This window comes from Heloderma suspectum, chromosome 3, assembly GCF_057233095.1.
Source record: "Heloderma suspectum isolate Gila_16-S chromosome 3, 16-S_ref, whole genome shotgun sequence".
Taxonomy (NCBI): domain Eukaryota; kingdom Metazoa; phylum Chordata; class Lepidosauria; order Squamata; family Helodermatidae; genus Heloderma; species Heloderma suspectum.
The window spans coordinates 114,082,413-114,099,794 of NC_139460.1; the positions used below are offsets into that span (position 1 = coordinate 114,082,413).

The window sequence follows — 17,382 nt, forward strand, 5'->3', positions numbered from 1 at the left end:
AATTTGTGGTAATATTCCAGATAACATACACACACATGCATATATATTACAAAAGCAGGAGTGCTTAATCTGATTTAGTGAAAAGAAGATAGAAAACTGTAAAATAATCCAGCGAGTTGCTACTAATCTGCTATTGTAATCGTTGCTCCCTTCTGTCACTCCTTCACGTGAAGAAGAAAGGAATAAGAAATTGAAAGTTGTGCATGAAATATTATTTAACATTACTACTGGCTAGCATTTGATAAAGGAAATAATAAATTCTTGGCTGGCACTGAAATTGCTAAAGTACTCCTGTTAACTGTGTGTTATTTATGGCATCCTTCTAAACTTTTATTTCTTCTGCCCTTTCATAAGCATTTGCACAAGTCTTATGTTTCACATTTACTTATACATATGTTTTAATACATTTAAGATACATTTCTGGGTAGTAGCTGCCAACCATAAGAACAAGTTGGGACTGTTTTAATAGCTGAAGATGTAATGTGCTTCTGAGGATAAGTTCTGGAAAGGTACAAATATTTTTTTTTTGTAAATATTTCAGGGAGTTAAAACCCACCTTAGGGTACAGTCCTATCCATGAGATCCGCTGGTTGAACAGCCCTTGGAATGGCGGACGTTCTGCTGTGCTGGTGGAGAGGGAATTACAGCAGTGGAATAAGGCCTCCACTGCTGGAATCCTCCCTGGAATGCTAGTGGAAGGCTGCACTAGCCAAATACTGCCAGCAGAGAAGCAAAGAATGGAACATAGCATGGATAGCATGGGGAAGAACTGCACCTATGCTGATTCCTCCCCCTCCCCCTTTGTTGAACATACATTCCTCTGAACATAGCAGGTATCTACTCAAAGACAAGACCTGGTAAGTAATTTCCCTCCCATTGACTCCAATGGGAAGGAATAGGGTAAAATGGGGAATGCTTCCTTCTCCTCCCATCTAAGCTGGGGATGGCTTGGAGACAGTGGAGTTCCCAGAGAAGGACCTTGGGGCTAGAGGATTCCTGGCCATAGGATTGCTTGGCCCATCTATTTGAAATGAAGGTCATTATCTGATCCCCTTGGCTTGTGTAAGGAATCATGCTGATCTCAGAAGCTAGTGTGAGGGGCATCCGCATGCACTGTGATTCCATAGGACTATATACAACACTTCAACATTTTAGAACTGCCTCTCTTTTCAGTGACACCTCAGAAAAAGGAGGGGTGAAAAGATAAAAAGAACTGGGTGGGTATGCATATGTATTCTTGTGCGCTCGCCCTGCATGACATGTTTTGTTCAAGCTCTGATGTACGTGTAGGGGTTTACCAGGGTGGTGAATATGTGAACCCCTGATTCTGTGCATCATAAAGAAAAACCCAGTTACAGTAATTGCGATGGGCAGTTCCTAGTGGTCTAAATATAGGAGAGTACATAAATAGTGGTGACTCAGTTACAGTACCTGTAACTCCATTTTTCTTCCACCGCTTAGTTTAGGTGCTCTTGAGGGTGGAGGATGTGGGAAAAAGAAGGATTTCAACACTGGAGGCTGCACTGTAGGACAGGTAAAACATCATGTTTTGTCCTCTAAGTGCCCTTGGCTGGTGATAAACTGAAATTATGTGAATATTTTTATTACCTTCCAAGCTACACCCGACAGTTTAGATTTAGGTAGGTAGCATTTTGCCATGTGTGTTGTGCCTATGCCAGTTGAGTTTTCAACTCCACCTGAAAAGGAATGGTTGTTACATTTTCAAGGAAATATATCTTTAATAATTTTAATCTTTTTTTCTCTCCTCCAGAATAATGGTTCCTTGGTCTGGTGCCAGAATCACAAACAATGTTCAAAGGTATGGTGTGTTTTCACCTTAAAAAAAGAAAAGAGATACAATAATTATCAGTCATGCACTTATTGTATATTAATCCATTTCTGTATGGGTTGCTACATTTGTTTTTCCATTCTAGATACTGCGCTATATTTTCCCCTACAATGCAGTTCCTAAAACAACAAAACCCTAAAATCTTTTTCATGTGTGAGTTGTTAACAACTACATATATAATCACTTGCTGAGTATTAGTGATTTGTAGTAGTCATTAACGCTATAGGACTAAAAAAAATAACACTTTTACGTTCTGTTGACTTCAGTGGCATATCTCGCCTCTCTTCTATTTGAAATCAGTGAGACTTAAAGTGTTTAACTTTTAAGTCCCAATGTCTGGATTATGCCAATTAATTTTAAAAATGTGCCTAATTATACTTATTTTGCATTATTCTACTTATTCTACAATCACTGTTTTTCAAGAAAGAAGGATAGCTGATCTTGTTAAAAAAAAAAAAAAGGAATGAAGAGAAAAAAGTTCCTTAACATCCCAAGGTCTACTTTGACACCAAATATTTTATTCTATTTGGTAATTTAATTTCCTTAAGACTTAATTCTTTTGGAGATTTCTGCTGGCCTTACTGTTGCCTTTTTGTGTGAGTGTGTTGACTCTTTAAAGTTTAGCGCACGAGTGAGCTAATAACCATTTGATTCCACTAGAAAAGCATCTTGCTAAATTGCTTGGAGAGAAGCAACTTCGTGAGAATCCAAGCAACTCGCTAAGTTGCTTAGTTTCGTCAGCTTTAGAGGGTCAGAGTGGAACTGTGGGGCTCTTTTCATTCGCATACAATGCTGAGTGGATATATTCCTGAGTGCAGTTAAAATTTCACCTGCAAAACTGTTACTGTATGTTTCTGAAATAGGTGCAAGAGAAAGATACCACAGCTCCTCTTCCACTCCATTGCAGAAAGAGAGTCAAGGTGTTTGGTAGGCCACAGCTGAGCACTGAGAGCACTGAGCTAAAATGCTCTTTGGTATAAGTGCTCAAGTGAATACAAGGTGACTAAACTTTACCTTGTAAGCAACTTCTGTATTCCATGCCATGCAAGTATGGCTCCCAGGCTATGCAAATAAATCAATAGGAATAGAATTAAAAATTGAAACATGCAGCAGATACCTTTCTTTCATCTAGAACTGAGGAAGGGTAGGAAAAGAAAGAAATGGTAAAAAAGAATGTATGGATTTTGTTAAATCCATTCTGTCTCTGTGTTGTGGATTGCCAGGCATCTTTTGCTCTGTCTTCCCGGATATTTTTTTTAATAGAATTTCATTCTACTTGCACCAATTTGCATTAGCGCTAATTTGTATTAGTGCAAGTGCACATTAGCACTTATGTGTACTTGTGTGAGTGCGCTAATGCACAGTTGTGCTATTAATGTGAATTGTGTGAATTAATGCCCTTCCCCAGTGAAAAACTGGTCATCAAGTCTGCAGAATCTGCGTGACTTGGAATAATTCGTTCCACTGCAGAATCCACAGGATGGGTTCATAGAAATCCAAACACATTTGAATCCATTGCAGATTTCTCTGACATCCCTAATGGTAAAGGCAGGAGAAAGTTTCTGGTGATTAAACGTGGACGAGCCAAGACTGTGCTTCATTTAAAAGGAAAAAACCCTGATCATTGTTTAGGAAAAGAGATAATTGGCTGCTGTTCCTAACAGTAATATGAACAGAAGATAGAGCCCTAATTTAATATAATTTTCACACATCTCTGCCATAGGGCATATGGAAAGATGAATGCTACTTTGATAGTATGAATTAAAAGGAAGGGCCTCCCAGATTCTGTCACTGTTTATCATGTAGTTGCCAATTCTTGAAATAAAACATTCTTGTACCTGGTTAGGGCCTGGGGGAATCTACTCAATACATGTTTGTGGGAGGAGATGAGTCATATCTCAGGGGATGCAGAATATATCCCAGCAGAAAAATTGTTCGTTCATCTAAGTCAGACTTGCCCAATCTGGTGCCCTCCAGGTCTTTTAGGCTACAGCTTCCATCAGCCCTGGGTAGCATGGCCAATTGTCAGGTTGGGGAAAGCTGACCTAAAGTATACAGCTTTTTTTAAAAGAAAAAACTTGGAGTAAAGTTGAGAATAGTTTTTCTGGCAACTTTCTGAAAGCAAAAGCGTTTAAGAAGGAAATTGCATTCTAACAGTGGTTGGTCGTGCTCTCTCTAGGACCTGCTTCCTCCACCTGTCTTCCCAAGGTTGTCCCACAGTGGACGCTGGTCCTCATGTATGATGTAGGGATTGCAATGTGGATTGGGGGTGAGAGAGAAGTGCCTGATGCAAGTGATGGTGCATGTGGGGTTCTACTACTTGGGTTTAAAGTCCAGTCTTTCCTCTGACCTCTTGGTTCTTGCTATTTATGATGATGACTGGTAATCTCACTTGCTACTCTGATGAGGCAGTTGGTAATGCCTAGAAAAGGTCATCTATCAGAAGTAACATGTGCACCAGCACTGTCCTCCAACTGTTAACTTGCTATTTCGGGTTTTTGTACTGCCCCATTAAAACCAAAGAGCAAAACCCGGAAAAACTGTTGCTATGGGGCTGCTTGTGGAACACAAGGCACTATTGAATGTTCTGAGGGATATCTATATCTTGCTTAATGAGAAATTTTCTGAATGAAGAAAAGTTAATTAAGCCCACACTTTGTTCCATTTAGCCCTAAATCTTTTGATTTCCCACCTTTGAATCCAGTTATTCATCCCCCATCTTGTACCACAACTGATTTAATCTTCTTGTCATCACCTTCAAAGATCTGCATAACTATCATCTTTCGTTAATTATCTGTTGCTTGACAAATGTCATGATGTCCCCATTCTATCCACTCCGCTAATATTTCTAGGTGTGTATTCCCCCTTGTCAGGTTCTAATAAGACATCTCTGTGCTGCATGATTTCTTCAGGCTTCTGTATGTAACACACTCATCTGTCAGCATGGACCTCAAAATCACATCTTCCTCAACATTTGTGGTGCAATAAGCTTATTATATATAAATTGCATATAATTTCATGCTGTTTCTCTGCTTGTCTTGATTTTTAGTCTATGTAACTACATAGTGGAAAAAAAAATCTGACACTGTTCATAGCATTAACTATTATTAAGAACTGGTTCACCTTTGGCTAATTTATTTTTGCTCATCCACTTGATTAACATCATTTATGAGTCAGTAGTTTAGAACTTCAGCTACGGGATCTTTATCTGGTGCCGAGAACTGTGAGCTACCAGTTCCATATATTACATCAATCACATGAACAAATGAATCATGTGAAGGCAACAGACTGCTGCGGGAAGGCCACCCTAATGTGTTAACCAGTCCATTGTAACAAAAGAACACTGGGGAATATCTTCTTGATACTATGAAGTACTCCAAACTAATGTTACATTTTAGTGAGAGAAGCTTTTTATAAGAAACAAAAGGCTATTTTGAGGAGTTATTTTAAAATTCTGGTAATTTTGTAGCTTCAAATTCCAATTTGACAATTAGAACACAACTGAAAACGGAATGACCGGAAAGTGTAATTTAGGGATGCCTATGGAATGACATTTACAAGGGCTGCAAATAAGTGGGGGTTCATGATGCACCGTGAATCTCAATCCAGCTTGTTTGCTTTTTTTGTTCTCGGTGCCTACAATGCACGGACAGTAGTCGTTGATTGATTGACCCAGTGGCAAGGCCAAAAGGCCATTTGGAGTCTTCAGAATAGAATGGATTTTGTGAAAGAAAAGTTAACTAAGGGTACAAATGCAGCATAAACATTCATCTTGGAAAACAAGTCCAATTTCTTAGCTCACACTCCAAAATTCTCTCTGTATGCTGCTCTTCAGGACTTCCAGCTGAGTTCTTTCCAGAGAGAATGCAGGTGGAAAGATGAGTTAATGATCTAAACAATTAGATATTTGCTGCACTCTTCCATCTGTCAAAGTCCACTGAAATAAAAGTGCACAGTTTTCATTTGTGCCTCCAGCATCAAATTCAGTCTGAAATCATGTTGCAATTTGCCCTACCCCATGGTACTGTCATTCTTATGGTAAGTATTCCATGTTTTCATGCTGAGAAACATCTATCAAACATATTAGTGTGCATTTGAGGGGATTGTTTGCCTGCAGTAGTGTGGACATTCCATTTTAAAAAATACAATGAAATATTAGGAATGGCCATTACTTTATGCTTTATAAAACTATATAACAACTGTAATTCTTTTTTTAAAGCTGCAAGGCCATAACATGATACTGGATGTGAGCATCCATGAGAATGTGGGAAGAAAATGCATTTCAGATTAGACTTTAAACCAACAGAGGAGAAAGAGGCAACAGCTTCCCCATTGGTGTTTCTTATTATGATTCATTAAAAGAAAAAAAAACTTCTTTTGTTTATGTCAAAATGTAGTGTTGATATTTTTTGTGCAGAACATACATGTGAAGAGTCTGGTAATATGGACAGTAACAGGAGTTAGGATATATTTGCTTAGATTGAATTTTGGCCTTGGAAACGTATCCAAGCATATATCTGTTGCTTCCCTGTCCTTAAGCACATGTTATGGGCTAAAACATGGGTGGGGACCCCCCAGATGTTGTTAGACTACATCTCCCATTATCACTGACAAATGCTGACTGGAGCTGATGGGATTTTGACAACATATGGAGGGTCACAGATTCGCTACCCCTGGGCTAAAGGAAAGAGAAACTGGAAGTAATGTAAGAGAAAGGAACTCAGTGGATATTGATGATTTCCTAGGTAATTTTCACATGCCAGAAACTAGCTCCATCACAGCAAAACAGTGAGAGGAAGATGAATGGATAGAGTTTGCTGTGCAAAAAAACAGAAGGAACTGCAGTTTGGCTGAAAATCATTGCCTTACTTATTGTGGAACACACAAAAGGACAGAGTTGCTATTGTAAAAGTAGCCGGAGTTTACGATCCTGTCCACATCCTTATTAGATTATTTAACAAAAAGCAAGAATCCTATCAGCTATGGAAACTGCCCCCACTGTCAGCCTGGGGGTGGGAGGAATAGCAGTGAAGAAGTGACCTTCAAACTCTGTCAATTGGTGGTTGACTTCAAAAGCTGAAGTATGCTTCCAAATTCATTGTAATTTGAACATTTTTAAAATTTAACACTTTTGAATCATTTAGAAGACCAGAATGTTTGGGCCTATCTGACTCAAGATATAGTTAACCGTTCTGAGAAATGGCTGGTTTTAATCTACCCCTTAAAAGCTGATTCTCCCCCCCCCCCCGCCAAGTTTAAATGTTCTATACATTTGAGATGGACTTTTTCTTCTGCATTTTAAACTACTTTGTTACATGGAGATACAATCTATCCTTTCAAGTGTATGTCTGCAGTAAATACGGCTGAAATCAATGGAACTGACTTCAAATGTTTTTAGGGTAAGGCTGTAAATTACATTACAATGTGGCAGTCTACCAGAATTGAGTTAGTAGAACCTACTGCCCGATATACTTGCAGGTTTTGTATCCATTGAGGCAGCAGCAGGGGAGGAGGGGAAGGGAGCCATTTTTCAGTAAGAAGGATTCATGTTTTTGTGTTTAGTGGCACCATACATTCCTTTACTCATCGAAATTTTGACTGAGATTATAATAATTCTGGGTTGGGATGTTACACAGAGAAAATGACTGTGTGTCTTTCTTCTCTCTACTGCAAATTACCTGTCTCGTTTGTTTGAAAGTAGTCACCTAATTACTATATTCTCAGTTTATAACTGAATTGTTGAACTTAGCCAGCCAAAGCTAAAGTATTCTTTGGTCATTGCAGCTTTTCCTTCACTGAAGGACACAGAATCATTAGTAGCTTCTGAATTGTTCTACTGTGGAGGACCAAGTAACATAAACTTTGTCGAATTTCCCTTAAGAAACATTTGAGGCTTTGTTTTACATCCCCAGCTATGGTTTATGTGTTCCTGCTCAATAGGAACACATAAGAAGTGGGGTGGGGTGACATTGTGCATTGAGGCTTTTAAAAAAATGCACACAAAAAGATACTAAGGTTGGCATTTTGAAGCACTAAATGCTTCTTTAACATGGCTTTATCTGCTTCAGTGAACACTGTGTTGAGAATCTAGGATATTCATGCTGCAGATTCTGAGCAAGCCCTCTGCTTTCTTTTGAGCAATTTGAGCACAAAAATAATCCTTTCCTAGAACTTTTGGCCAAAGCAACTGAACTATGCAGGCTAATCAGCTGTAAATCTTTGCCATCTAGAAAGCAGTTGATGAAGTGGCATCTAACAGTAGTTCAATCAGTGCCGAAGGAGAGATGATCAAACACTTTTAAAGACAGATGGTGCTTTGAGACACTAGACAAATTAACAGCTAAGTCTATTTCAAAGTAAGTAACAGATTTACTGCTTAAAACTTTTAGACAGCCTTCCTGTGTCTCCAGTCATCCAGTTCTCCCTAACCTCTGTAAGTATTACTCATTTTCCAGTATTTATTCTCTCCATAGTTGGGGAGGTATGAACTCAATGGGTCTTGGGAACAGAAATGTAAAATCTCCAGAAATTTTGCTTAATTTATTCAACCTCTCTCTCTCTCTCTCTCTCTCTCTCACACACACACACACACACACACACACACTGGAGCTCACTTTTAAGTAAATACAAATATAATCATGTTTTGAAGTTGATTTCATTGGGTGGCCCAAAATTCTAGTGCTATATGAGGGGGAGAGAAAAAAAAAATTCAGTTTCTCCAGGTGCATAATTTTACGAACTTATATCATATCCCCCTTAGTTGTTTCCTACTTGAACTAAAAAGCTCAAATACTTTAGTTTTTCTTCAAGGTGCTCCAAGCCCATGATCATTTTGGTTCCCTTTCTGCACCTTTTCCAGCTTTACAGTGCCGCTTTTTGAGATGGGGTGGTCAGAACTATACACAGTATTCCAAATGCAGTCGCACCATGATCTCTTTCCTGGCTACACTCTGCCATTTCAGATTCCATCAGTTTATAGATGAAGCTAGGATTTTTTTTGCCTTGATGCGTATCACTTTATATGGGCAGAGCAATCCCAAGTGGGGCCAGTGAGGAGTGGAAGACTGGAGTGGCAGACTTGTTGTTGGACACCAGATTTTGCCAGCTTGTGCCAGTGAGGACAGAAGGAGTATGTGGGGAGGCTTTTCCCATTTCACAATGCCAGCTTCAGGCTGGCTTAGCTGAGGCAGCCAGGGGATCTGTGGTTTTATCAGCATCCCATTCCTGAAATTTCTTGTTTCAGAGCTTTCTGTCTGCAACCACTGGAGAGAGGATGACTACTGGTAGCTTTCCATCCACCCAGGCACAGGCTGATGGAGGGCCATCTCTGGTACATTCTAACCCACTCCAGCCATCAACAGTGGGGGGAGGTGGGGAGCTAGAATTGCACTGTTACTTACAGTTGAACCTTATTTGCCATTTTTTTGCCTATTCATTCCAGTTCAGATAGATTCCTTTGGAACCCTTTGCTTTTCACTTGGCGTCCTTTGTGCTTACTCCTGAATCTGTATAATTTATGAATAAATGAAACAGAATATTATTTTATTCCCAATACAGGCTGGGGACCCTTCAACTTTTCCATCCTTCAGTAGTAGGAATTGTTAGTTTATTCCTACCCTCTGTTTTCTTTTCTTTTTTTTACTCATACTGATTCAGAAGAAGCCTGGTCCACCAAAGGCTTGGTGAAGCAAGACTTCCATTTGCAGAAGCCATGTTGATCCCCCCCCCAGCAATGCTTGTTCTTCTTTATGCTTCATAGTTTTAGCTTGATGATTTTCATTAATGTACCCAGGATGAAAATTAAGCTAATGGACCTATAATTTCTTGGTTCCCTCAAGATCCCTTGACAAAAATCTATTGCAAAGTCTAGGTAAAGAGGCTGATTTTAGTACCAAGTTGCATATTTTTGTTATAAGATCAACTATTCTACCTTTGGCTTCTTTAAGAACTCTCTGGTATAGGCTATCTGGACATAAAGCTGTGTTAATTTTTGTCAGTTAAATAATCCCAGAGTCCTGTTATTCTGTAGTTTAGTAGGTGGTGGCGGACTGCCAATTTATAGCATGGTTTAGGTAAATTTAGTCCTGAATAATAAAAATCTGCACTTGGCAGACATTCGTTTTTATCTAGAAGACATTTCTTATTTTCACTTTTACTGAAAATAGAGCCAATGGGGGTTTTCCTCACAGTACAAATAGCTGCTTCAAGGAGGGGTTTAAATTCCCCTGTATCCCTATGACTATTAGTCCTCCCAAGTAATGCTGTTTGCATTTTTTTTAAACCCTGCATGCTAAATTCAAAGGCACATTTAACAACATATCTAATTTGGCCCTAAAATGAAGCTCATTGTAAAAGACTACATTTGTGGTCCTTTCTTCACTCAAATGTCTCTTGCTTTGTGGATTACTAAATTCTCAGTAAAATGCTTCTTTTCTCCTGGTATGATGATACAGATAACCAAGCTACACTGAGGAGAGTAAGGCTTCACCCCTGGATAGTTTAATTTTGGTTATCTGTATGGGCTCAATGTCATTTGGTTTAATTTTGGTGGTGCGTATGAAGAACATACGCACCACCACCACCTCTTTTCCTTAAAAAAAAAAAAGATGGGTGTTGATCCACTGTTTCTCTGTGAGCTAGCTATTCTTACTTTTTGGTGGCAGGGGTGCTGATGTGGACTTTGGCCATGCTCAGCAGGAAGGGCTTGGTTTACTTAATAGTTGTTAATATTGTTTGGTTCTATACTCTACTGCTGTCTGGTATCTGTAACTCTCATTACTCACTCACTGGGTGGCAGTTATGGATGTAAAGTTAATTGAAAGCATTTGCTGAGAAAAAAAATTAAGCAGGGTCAGAAGTTATAACTGGAAGAGATGCAGAAGAGAGACAATTGACGCCTTACTCTTTAAATCCCTGAAAACAGTATCCATTCATTAGTTACATATCCTTGGAAAAGGTTTGCTAAGTATTCCTTGAAGTGCAGCTGGTACATACATGGAGATGCGCCCTCCCCCAGTGGTGGTCTTTTGGGCAAGCTTCTGTCTGTGTATTTAGATTTTCTGGTCTCATTATTATGGCTAAAATATTTACAAGACAATAGCATCATGTCTGAATATCTTAGCTTTTTCTCTGAACATCCCCTAACGAAATGTATTAATCTCTTTTAATATTTGCAAATCAAATACTCTGGTATGTAAAATTTGCTGCTGAAATCAGAATATAATAAGGGAGATAGGAAGCAAGTATTATAAACTAGTTTCTGTATTCCCCCCTCCCCCAATAGCATAATACCATCAAACCTGAAGATAAGAGTTTTATTTCCTGTCATGTTTGGCCCTTAGCAAGAGCAAAGACCTAAACTTTATGGGATCGTATGATTTATCTACTCTGAGCAAATCCTGTAAGCACTGGTTGTAAACTTCTGGTACTTCAGACATTTGTGTCTGCACAGATGTGATTTTTCAGGAAAACGTTATGGCAGACATGTTGCTCCACCTGTTTTTTTGTTGATATGCCTGTTCATGTAGCAATGTGTTAGAATAGATGCTGCTAAAAATAGATTTCCATAGAATTTTGTTCTTTATGTACAATGATAGGTAAATAATTGCATAATGGACTGATCTGTCAACAGAAAGATGTATACTTGTCGCAAGTGTAACATGGCAGCTAAGAAAAAGAGCACAGGAGGAATCTGAAAAGCCCTTAGTACAAATCTCACCCTAGCTACGAACTTGCTAGGTGGTCTTAGACCAGTCATTCTAGCTTTCTCAACTGCCCCTTCTGCAGTATGGGATAATAATACTGACTTACCTTACAGGTGGTGGTAAAGAATACAAGAAGATAATAGTCGTGGTCAGATGTCACAGTAAACTAGCTTTCCCCAACCTGGTGCTCTCCAGATATTTTGAACCACAAATTCTGTCAGCCACAGCCAGTATGGCTAATGGTCAAGGATGATGGGAGTTGTAGTCAAAAACATCTGGGGGCGCCAGGTTGGGGAAGATGTAATTAAACCATGGTCTAGCATGATCTGAACTAGCCTAGATGATACCTGTCCTCGTATTCACCCCCGTCTTCCTCCTGTGTGACCATGAGGAGTTCAGATGTTTTTGCTTAATTGCAGCTTGGTTTCAAGTTGGCTTGTTAGTCAACATTAATCACAGTTTGAATGGTTTGGTCAATACGACAAGCTCTGATTAAGCAAAAATGGAAGTGTAAGCTTCTTAACTTTCTTTGTGGCTATGCCGGAGGGGGAAGTGTGTGGGCCATGTCTAGGCTCTTTCAGCATGGTTTTGAACAGGGGTGAGGACTGTGCAGCCCTCCAGATGTTGTTGGACTGCAAACATCCCATCAACCCTCACCATTGGCTATACTGTCCAGGGCTGATGGGAATTGCGGTCCACCAACATCTGGAGGGCCACATGGTCCCCACCACTGGTTTAGCATGACATCCAAATACAGCTAATGTATGTGAAGTGCTTTCAACATCTAAAATGCTATATATAAATGTAGAGTATTATGATTACATTTGTATCCTACCATTTCATTCAGTTACTTAAGGGGAGTGTATTTGTGTTGATCCCTATTTTATCCTCATTCAACCGTATAGCACTGGACAGGGATCCCCAACCTTTTGGGGCTGGTGGGGACATTTGGTATTTTGAGAGTGCACAGGTGATCTCATAAAACGACCGCCGTGGTTGGCATGGCTGGTCACAAAACAGTTATTTTCCAGAAAGCAAACTTGGGAGACAGTAAGAAAAGTAAATTGCCCAAGAACCCAAGTACAAAGGAGAGGTGGAGTCTGAGTTCCAAATGCCAAATCACATATTTGTCCCCACAGAGCACAACAGAATACCCATTATACGAACTGGTAATGCTCAAAGAATCACAAGAACACACACATGCACCAGTCAAAACACCCCATCTTACCCTCCAGGATAGTCCCTGCTACCCCCGCTAGCCCCCCAGGACCCTCCCTGCCATCCCAGCTTACCTTTTCCCGGGTTGCTGGGCATGCTTCAGAATGAAGCGCTGGGCTGCAGTCTCCCATCATTTTTACTTTCTATTAATGCCTCAGGCCCATGTGGGGCCCTGGAGAATTCTTGGAATTAAAGGTGGCACTGTAGGGTGGTAGTTCACTTAGCAGCATGCCAGTCTCCCACTTAATAAAAACCAGAAGGGGCAGGGACTCTGGCTAGCACCAAGAAAGGTTTTTGTGAGCACATTGATGTCTATGAGCACCACACTGGGAGACTCCAGGGGTGGGTGACACTTAGACTGAGTTGCTTAAACAAGGCCACCCACTTGCACCTGCATCTGTGCTATGATGATAAAATCTACAATAATTTAAACCAGTATATGTTCAAGTGAGATCAAGATTTTAAACAAAACTATTCATTGTAGGATTTATTCTAGAGCCACATAGTGAATTAGTTATTTACAGCTTTCTTTCAAGTACAACCAGATTATACCAGTATATGATAATACGAGGATCTGCACAGCTTCACAAAATAGTAAATTGGGTGTTTTCAACTTGTGTTTATGTACAAAGAAGAAACAGTTTAGACATTTTTATTACTACTTTCACTTGGTTAATGATTTCAGTTTATTGGACATAGAGCTGTTTAACACCTTAATTAGAAATGATAATGAAACATTTGTCTCTTGGACCAAGAAGTTTAGTGTGTTTGGGACATCTGTCTCGACAAAGCCAAGGTTGTAAATGTGTCAGATTTCCTCTGACCTTTTTGCTCCTGTGATTACTCTGCTGATTTTAGTGTAGCCTGCATTTCCATACTTGGCGTGTAAATTTGTATACAATGTAATTTTGCTATCAAGTAAAGCAGTGTATTATCAGAACCATGTTTACTATCTGGAACAATTCCTCCTTTTTTTATTTTCTTAGAAGTCCCAGCCTTGTAAAGTCCATGCTCTAAGATGGAGTCTGGGTTCGGACAATCTTGAGGGTAAAAGCAGCCATTGTGGCTTCTCCCTCTTCCTTGTGTGTGCTGTGCACGCACCTGTTATTTGCATAATTATCCGCACTGCAGCGCAGGTTGGCAGGTTGTCCAAACCTGGCATGTGGTGTGGTGGGGGTGGCTTTGTACCCACCCTACAACCCATGACTTGCAGTAGAAGTTATAGGGTGGGTACAAAGCCATCCCCTCCGTACCATGCACCGGGTTCTGATGACACACCAACCTGTGCTGCAGCGTGGGTAATTATGCAAACAATGGGTGCATGCGCGGCCCACATGGGGGTGGGGAAAGAAGCCCGATCACTTCTTTTACCCCTGTGATTGTCCGAACACCTCCAGAGCCTCAGAGGCCCTGCTCGCTAGCCTGTTGATAAGGGAGATTAAACTGGCAGGTACTAGGGATGTGAGCTTTTCAGTGGTGGCTCCATATTTACACAATGCTCTCACCCAGGAAGTACGTATGGCCCCTTCACTGGTGACTTGTAAATGAAGTCATTTCTATTTCAATACACTTCTTATTAATATTTGTGTCTTAATGATTTACTACCCTTTTAAAAGGGTGTAATATGGACTTTTTGATGATGCTACATATTTTTATACATCATGTTGTGAGGGGAATTTCCCTGAAAGTCGGTTCATAAAATATTTTGAAATAAATAAATGAATAAGTGTTTACTGTATATAACCTCTTTTCATGGTTGGTAAAATGGAGGTTGGTCTGTCAGCCCTTTGGGATGTTAGCATCACTGAAGTCAAGCATCCTGTATGTCAGCAGTTACAGGAGCTCCACTGTTGTACCCAATTTGCACTCTGAGTTACACTCTATCAAGCTTGTGGATAACATGACACTGTGACCTTGTTTGATTATGGATCACAGTTACTATGAAAGCTATAAGAACAGTAAACAGAGCCTGGAAGGGCTGTCAAGTTGTCAAGGTTTTTTTCTTCTGTGACTTTTCAAGGCAATGTCATGTAATTTTATCTGCCCTGGCATCTTTGCCTTGTAGTAAGAAAAGCCTTATCTGTGTTACATTGAAGTTGTATTATTCACAAGCTAAAAATGCTACTTGCTGTAAGAGAAGACAGCAAAAAGATACTTAGTAAATTCTCAAGATCTTGGAAGGAAATAGAAAGGCCATTGAGGCAATTGCTACCACTTCTTTGTTCTTTCTGATGGACAAAATTAACTGATTTAGGGTGCAATCCTATGGACGTTTAAATGGGAAAAAGCCCTGCAAGACCCAGCATTCCCCAGCCAGCATTGCTGGCTGGAGAATGCTGGGAATTGTACGACTTTTTCCCATCTAAACATGCATAGGATTGTGCCCTTAGGCAGCAATCCTATACATACTTATGTGGGAGTAAGTTTCTGTGGAACATCATGGGACTTCTGAGCAGACATGCATAGTATTGCTTGTGTTATTTCCTAATGTTGGTTGTTCAGTTATGTTTGAGGCACTCATGTCTAGAATCTTGGGAGAGCTCTGTATTGTTGAACATTAAATTGTTTTAGTTTTGGTTTGTCTATTTTTGCCTTTTGATCTTTTCTAAAAATTCAGATATCCACAATATTTGCAGCAGAATCTCTTTTTTTAAGTAAAGATTATTATCTGACTGGCTGGTATTCAAATCACCTTCCATCTTGTGGAAGACATTGCTGATGCATTCTGAATTCTCCAAATAACTCTAAATAGCTCATGCCACTATTCTGCATGCCATCACGAAAAGCATTTCTTTCATATCTTTTTCTTGTTGTTACTCAGAGGTATATCAGCTCTATTAGCAGTTCAGATCTGTGATAAGGGTGATCATGTTATACTAGCTCATGTTTGAACTTATACTGCTTTTTATAATGCCATAAAATAATTAATATATCTATATATAGATATATCTCAGTCAGTAGCAGATAAATTAGTTAACATTACAATCAATTTAGTTGTCAAAATAATAAAATTAATTAATACACTTTCCTCAGTTAATTCACAGATTATTTTTCTTCCTTTCCTTTCTTAATTATCTAACATCTATAAGACATGAACATACATATATATTATTAGCTAAGGGCAGAATCATATGTATGTTTAGACAGAAAAAAGTCCGAGAACTCTCAGCATCTCCCAGGTATACTGACTGGGGCATGCTGGCTATTGTAGGACTTTTTTCTGTCTAAATAGCATTGTGCCCTAAGATGCCTTTCTCACAGCAGTTCGTCTTCTCTCTTAGTACGTTATTTAAGTAAACTATTTAACAAATCATATTTGTCTTACGTGATCAATCTAATTAATTACTTACAACAATTGAAAATCAGAACAAATGTTTTAAGTAAAGCAAAGTTTACATAAATATTAAAGCCAGCCCCAAAGTATAATACAAGTGTTAGCTATCTCCTGCATGGAAGACCAAGGCAAAATATTCTTAAGTCCCCCAAAGTCTGTACTTCACTTTTGACTGGCGATAATCTCTGGTTGTAGCCTTGCAACTCACTGAAATAGCTCACCAAAGTAGTGAGCTCCTCCAGCAGTGCTACATCCCAGCATGTGTACAACCTAGCTCCTCCCCCAAGTATCTGCACATACAGCATCAACATCTGCAGGAAAGAGGCTTTCATGCATACAGCTGTACATGTGGAGGCATCCACATGAGCTGCAGTTAATTCTTTAACTGTTAAATTATTTTATGCTCCTGCTTATTGAAATTCAGGGACTTCCTGTGTTTTCTCAGATAATTGCAGAGCTCCCTTGTTCCCAGTGCTTGGGAATTTTTCTGCATTCGACGCATTCCCTAAGGCCTTAAAAACTACCCTTTGAAGTGGAGGGTGGAATTGCACAGCACTGTCTTAAATGTGGCTTTTGTTTATAACTTGGACAAAAAATATATGAAATTTTGCAGAGCAGTTGAAACCTCTTAAAGCAGCACCGTAAGGTGTGCCAGAGCTATGAGAACTGTCTGAAAAAGATGAGTGCTGTTCTCTTGACAGTTTTTAAAATACTGAGTGGATTGCATTTCAAAGGGACTTCATTTGTTGCTCGCCTCAATGGATTCTAAAAACATCCTGCATAGATATGTCAGTGATTCTTGCATTTTAATAATCATTCATATTTTGAAATCATGTTTACTCACAAAATTCTGCCATCTAAGCAATTGGATACCTTCCTTATATTTTATTATATTATATTAAGCACATATTATTCTCCTTCTAAGTGCAACCAGCAAGGATCTAAAGAGATAAAAAGGTTTCCTGTTGTTCAATATGCTACACTACTCTGTAATGCAGTTTCTGTGGGTTTTGCTCTCACTAACATGCTTCTGGAGTAGAACTATGTAAAGCCAACTAGTGGGTTGTTTGACCCCTTCCTTCCATAAATTTCTTATAGGCAAGAACAGGGAACAATTTCCTTCACTAGAGACCCTGTTCTTCCCTCAACCCCTCTCTAGTTTCTATCCTTGGTTGTTCACACTGGATTAACAGTTTGGAAGTAGGTACTTGTTTCTTTTTGTTATTTTAACATTTTCTGCTTTGTGAATTTGTTCTTTCAGCACATCTTACTCTCCA

At 39.4% G+C, this 17,382-nt stretch overlaps 1 protein-coding gene across 1 annotated transcript in view; it reads left to right on the forward strand.

Annotated features, from left to right (window-relative positions):
- ANOS1 (anosmin 1) overlaps nucleotides 1-17,382 on the forward strand; it is a 137,490-nt gene that overhangs the window by 23,011 nt on the left and 97,097 nt on the right. The window contains exon 2 of the mRNA XM_084844239.1: nucleotides 1,772-1,819. Within this exon, the coding sequence (XP_084700365.1) occupies nucleotides 1,772-1,819 (48 nt within the window). The remainder of the gene's footprint in view (nucleotides 1-1,771; nucleotides 1,820-17,382) is intronic.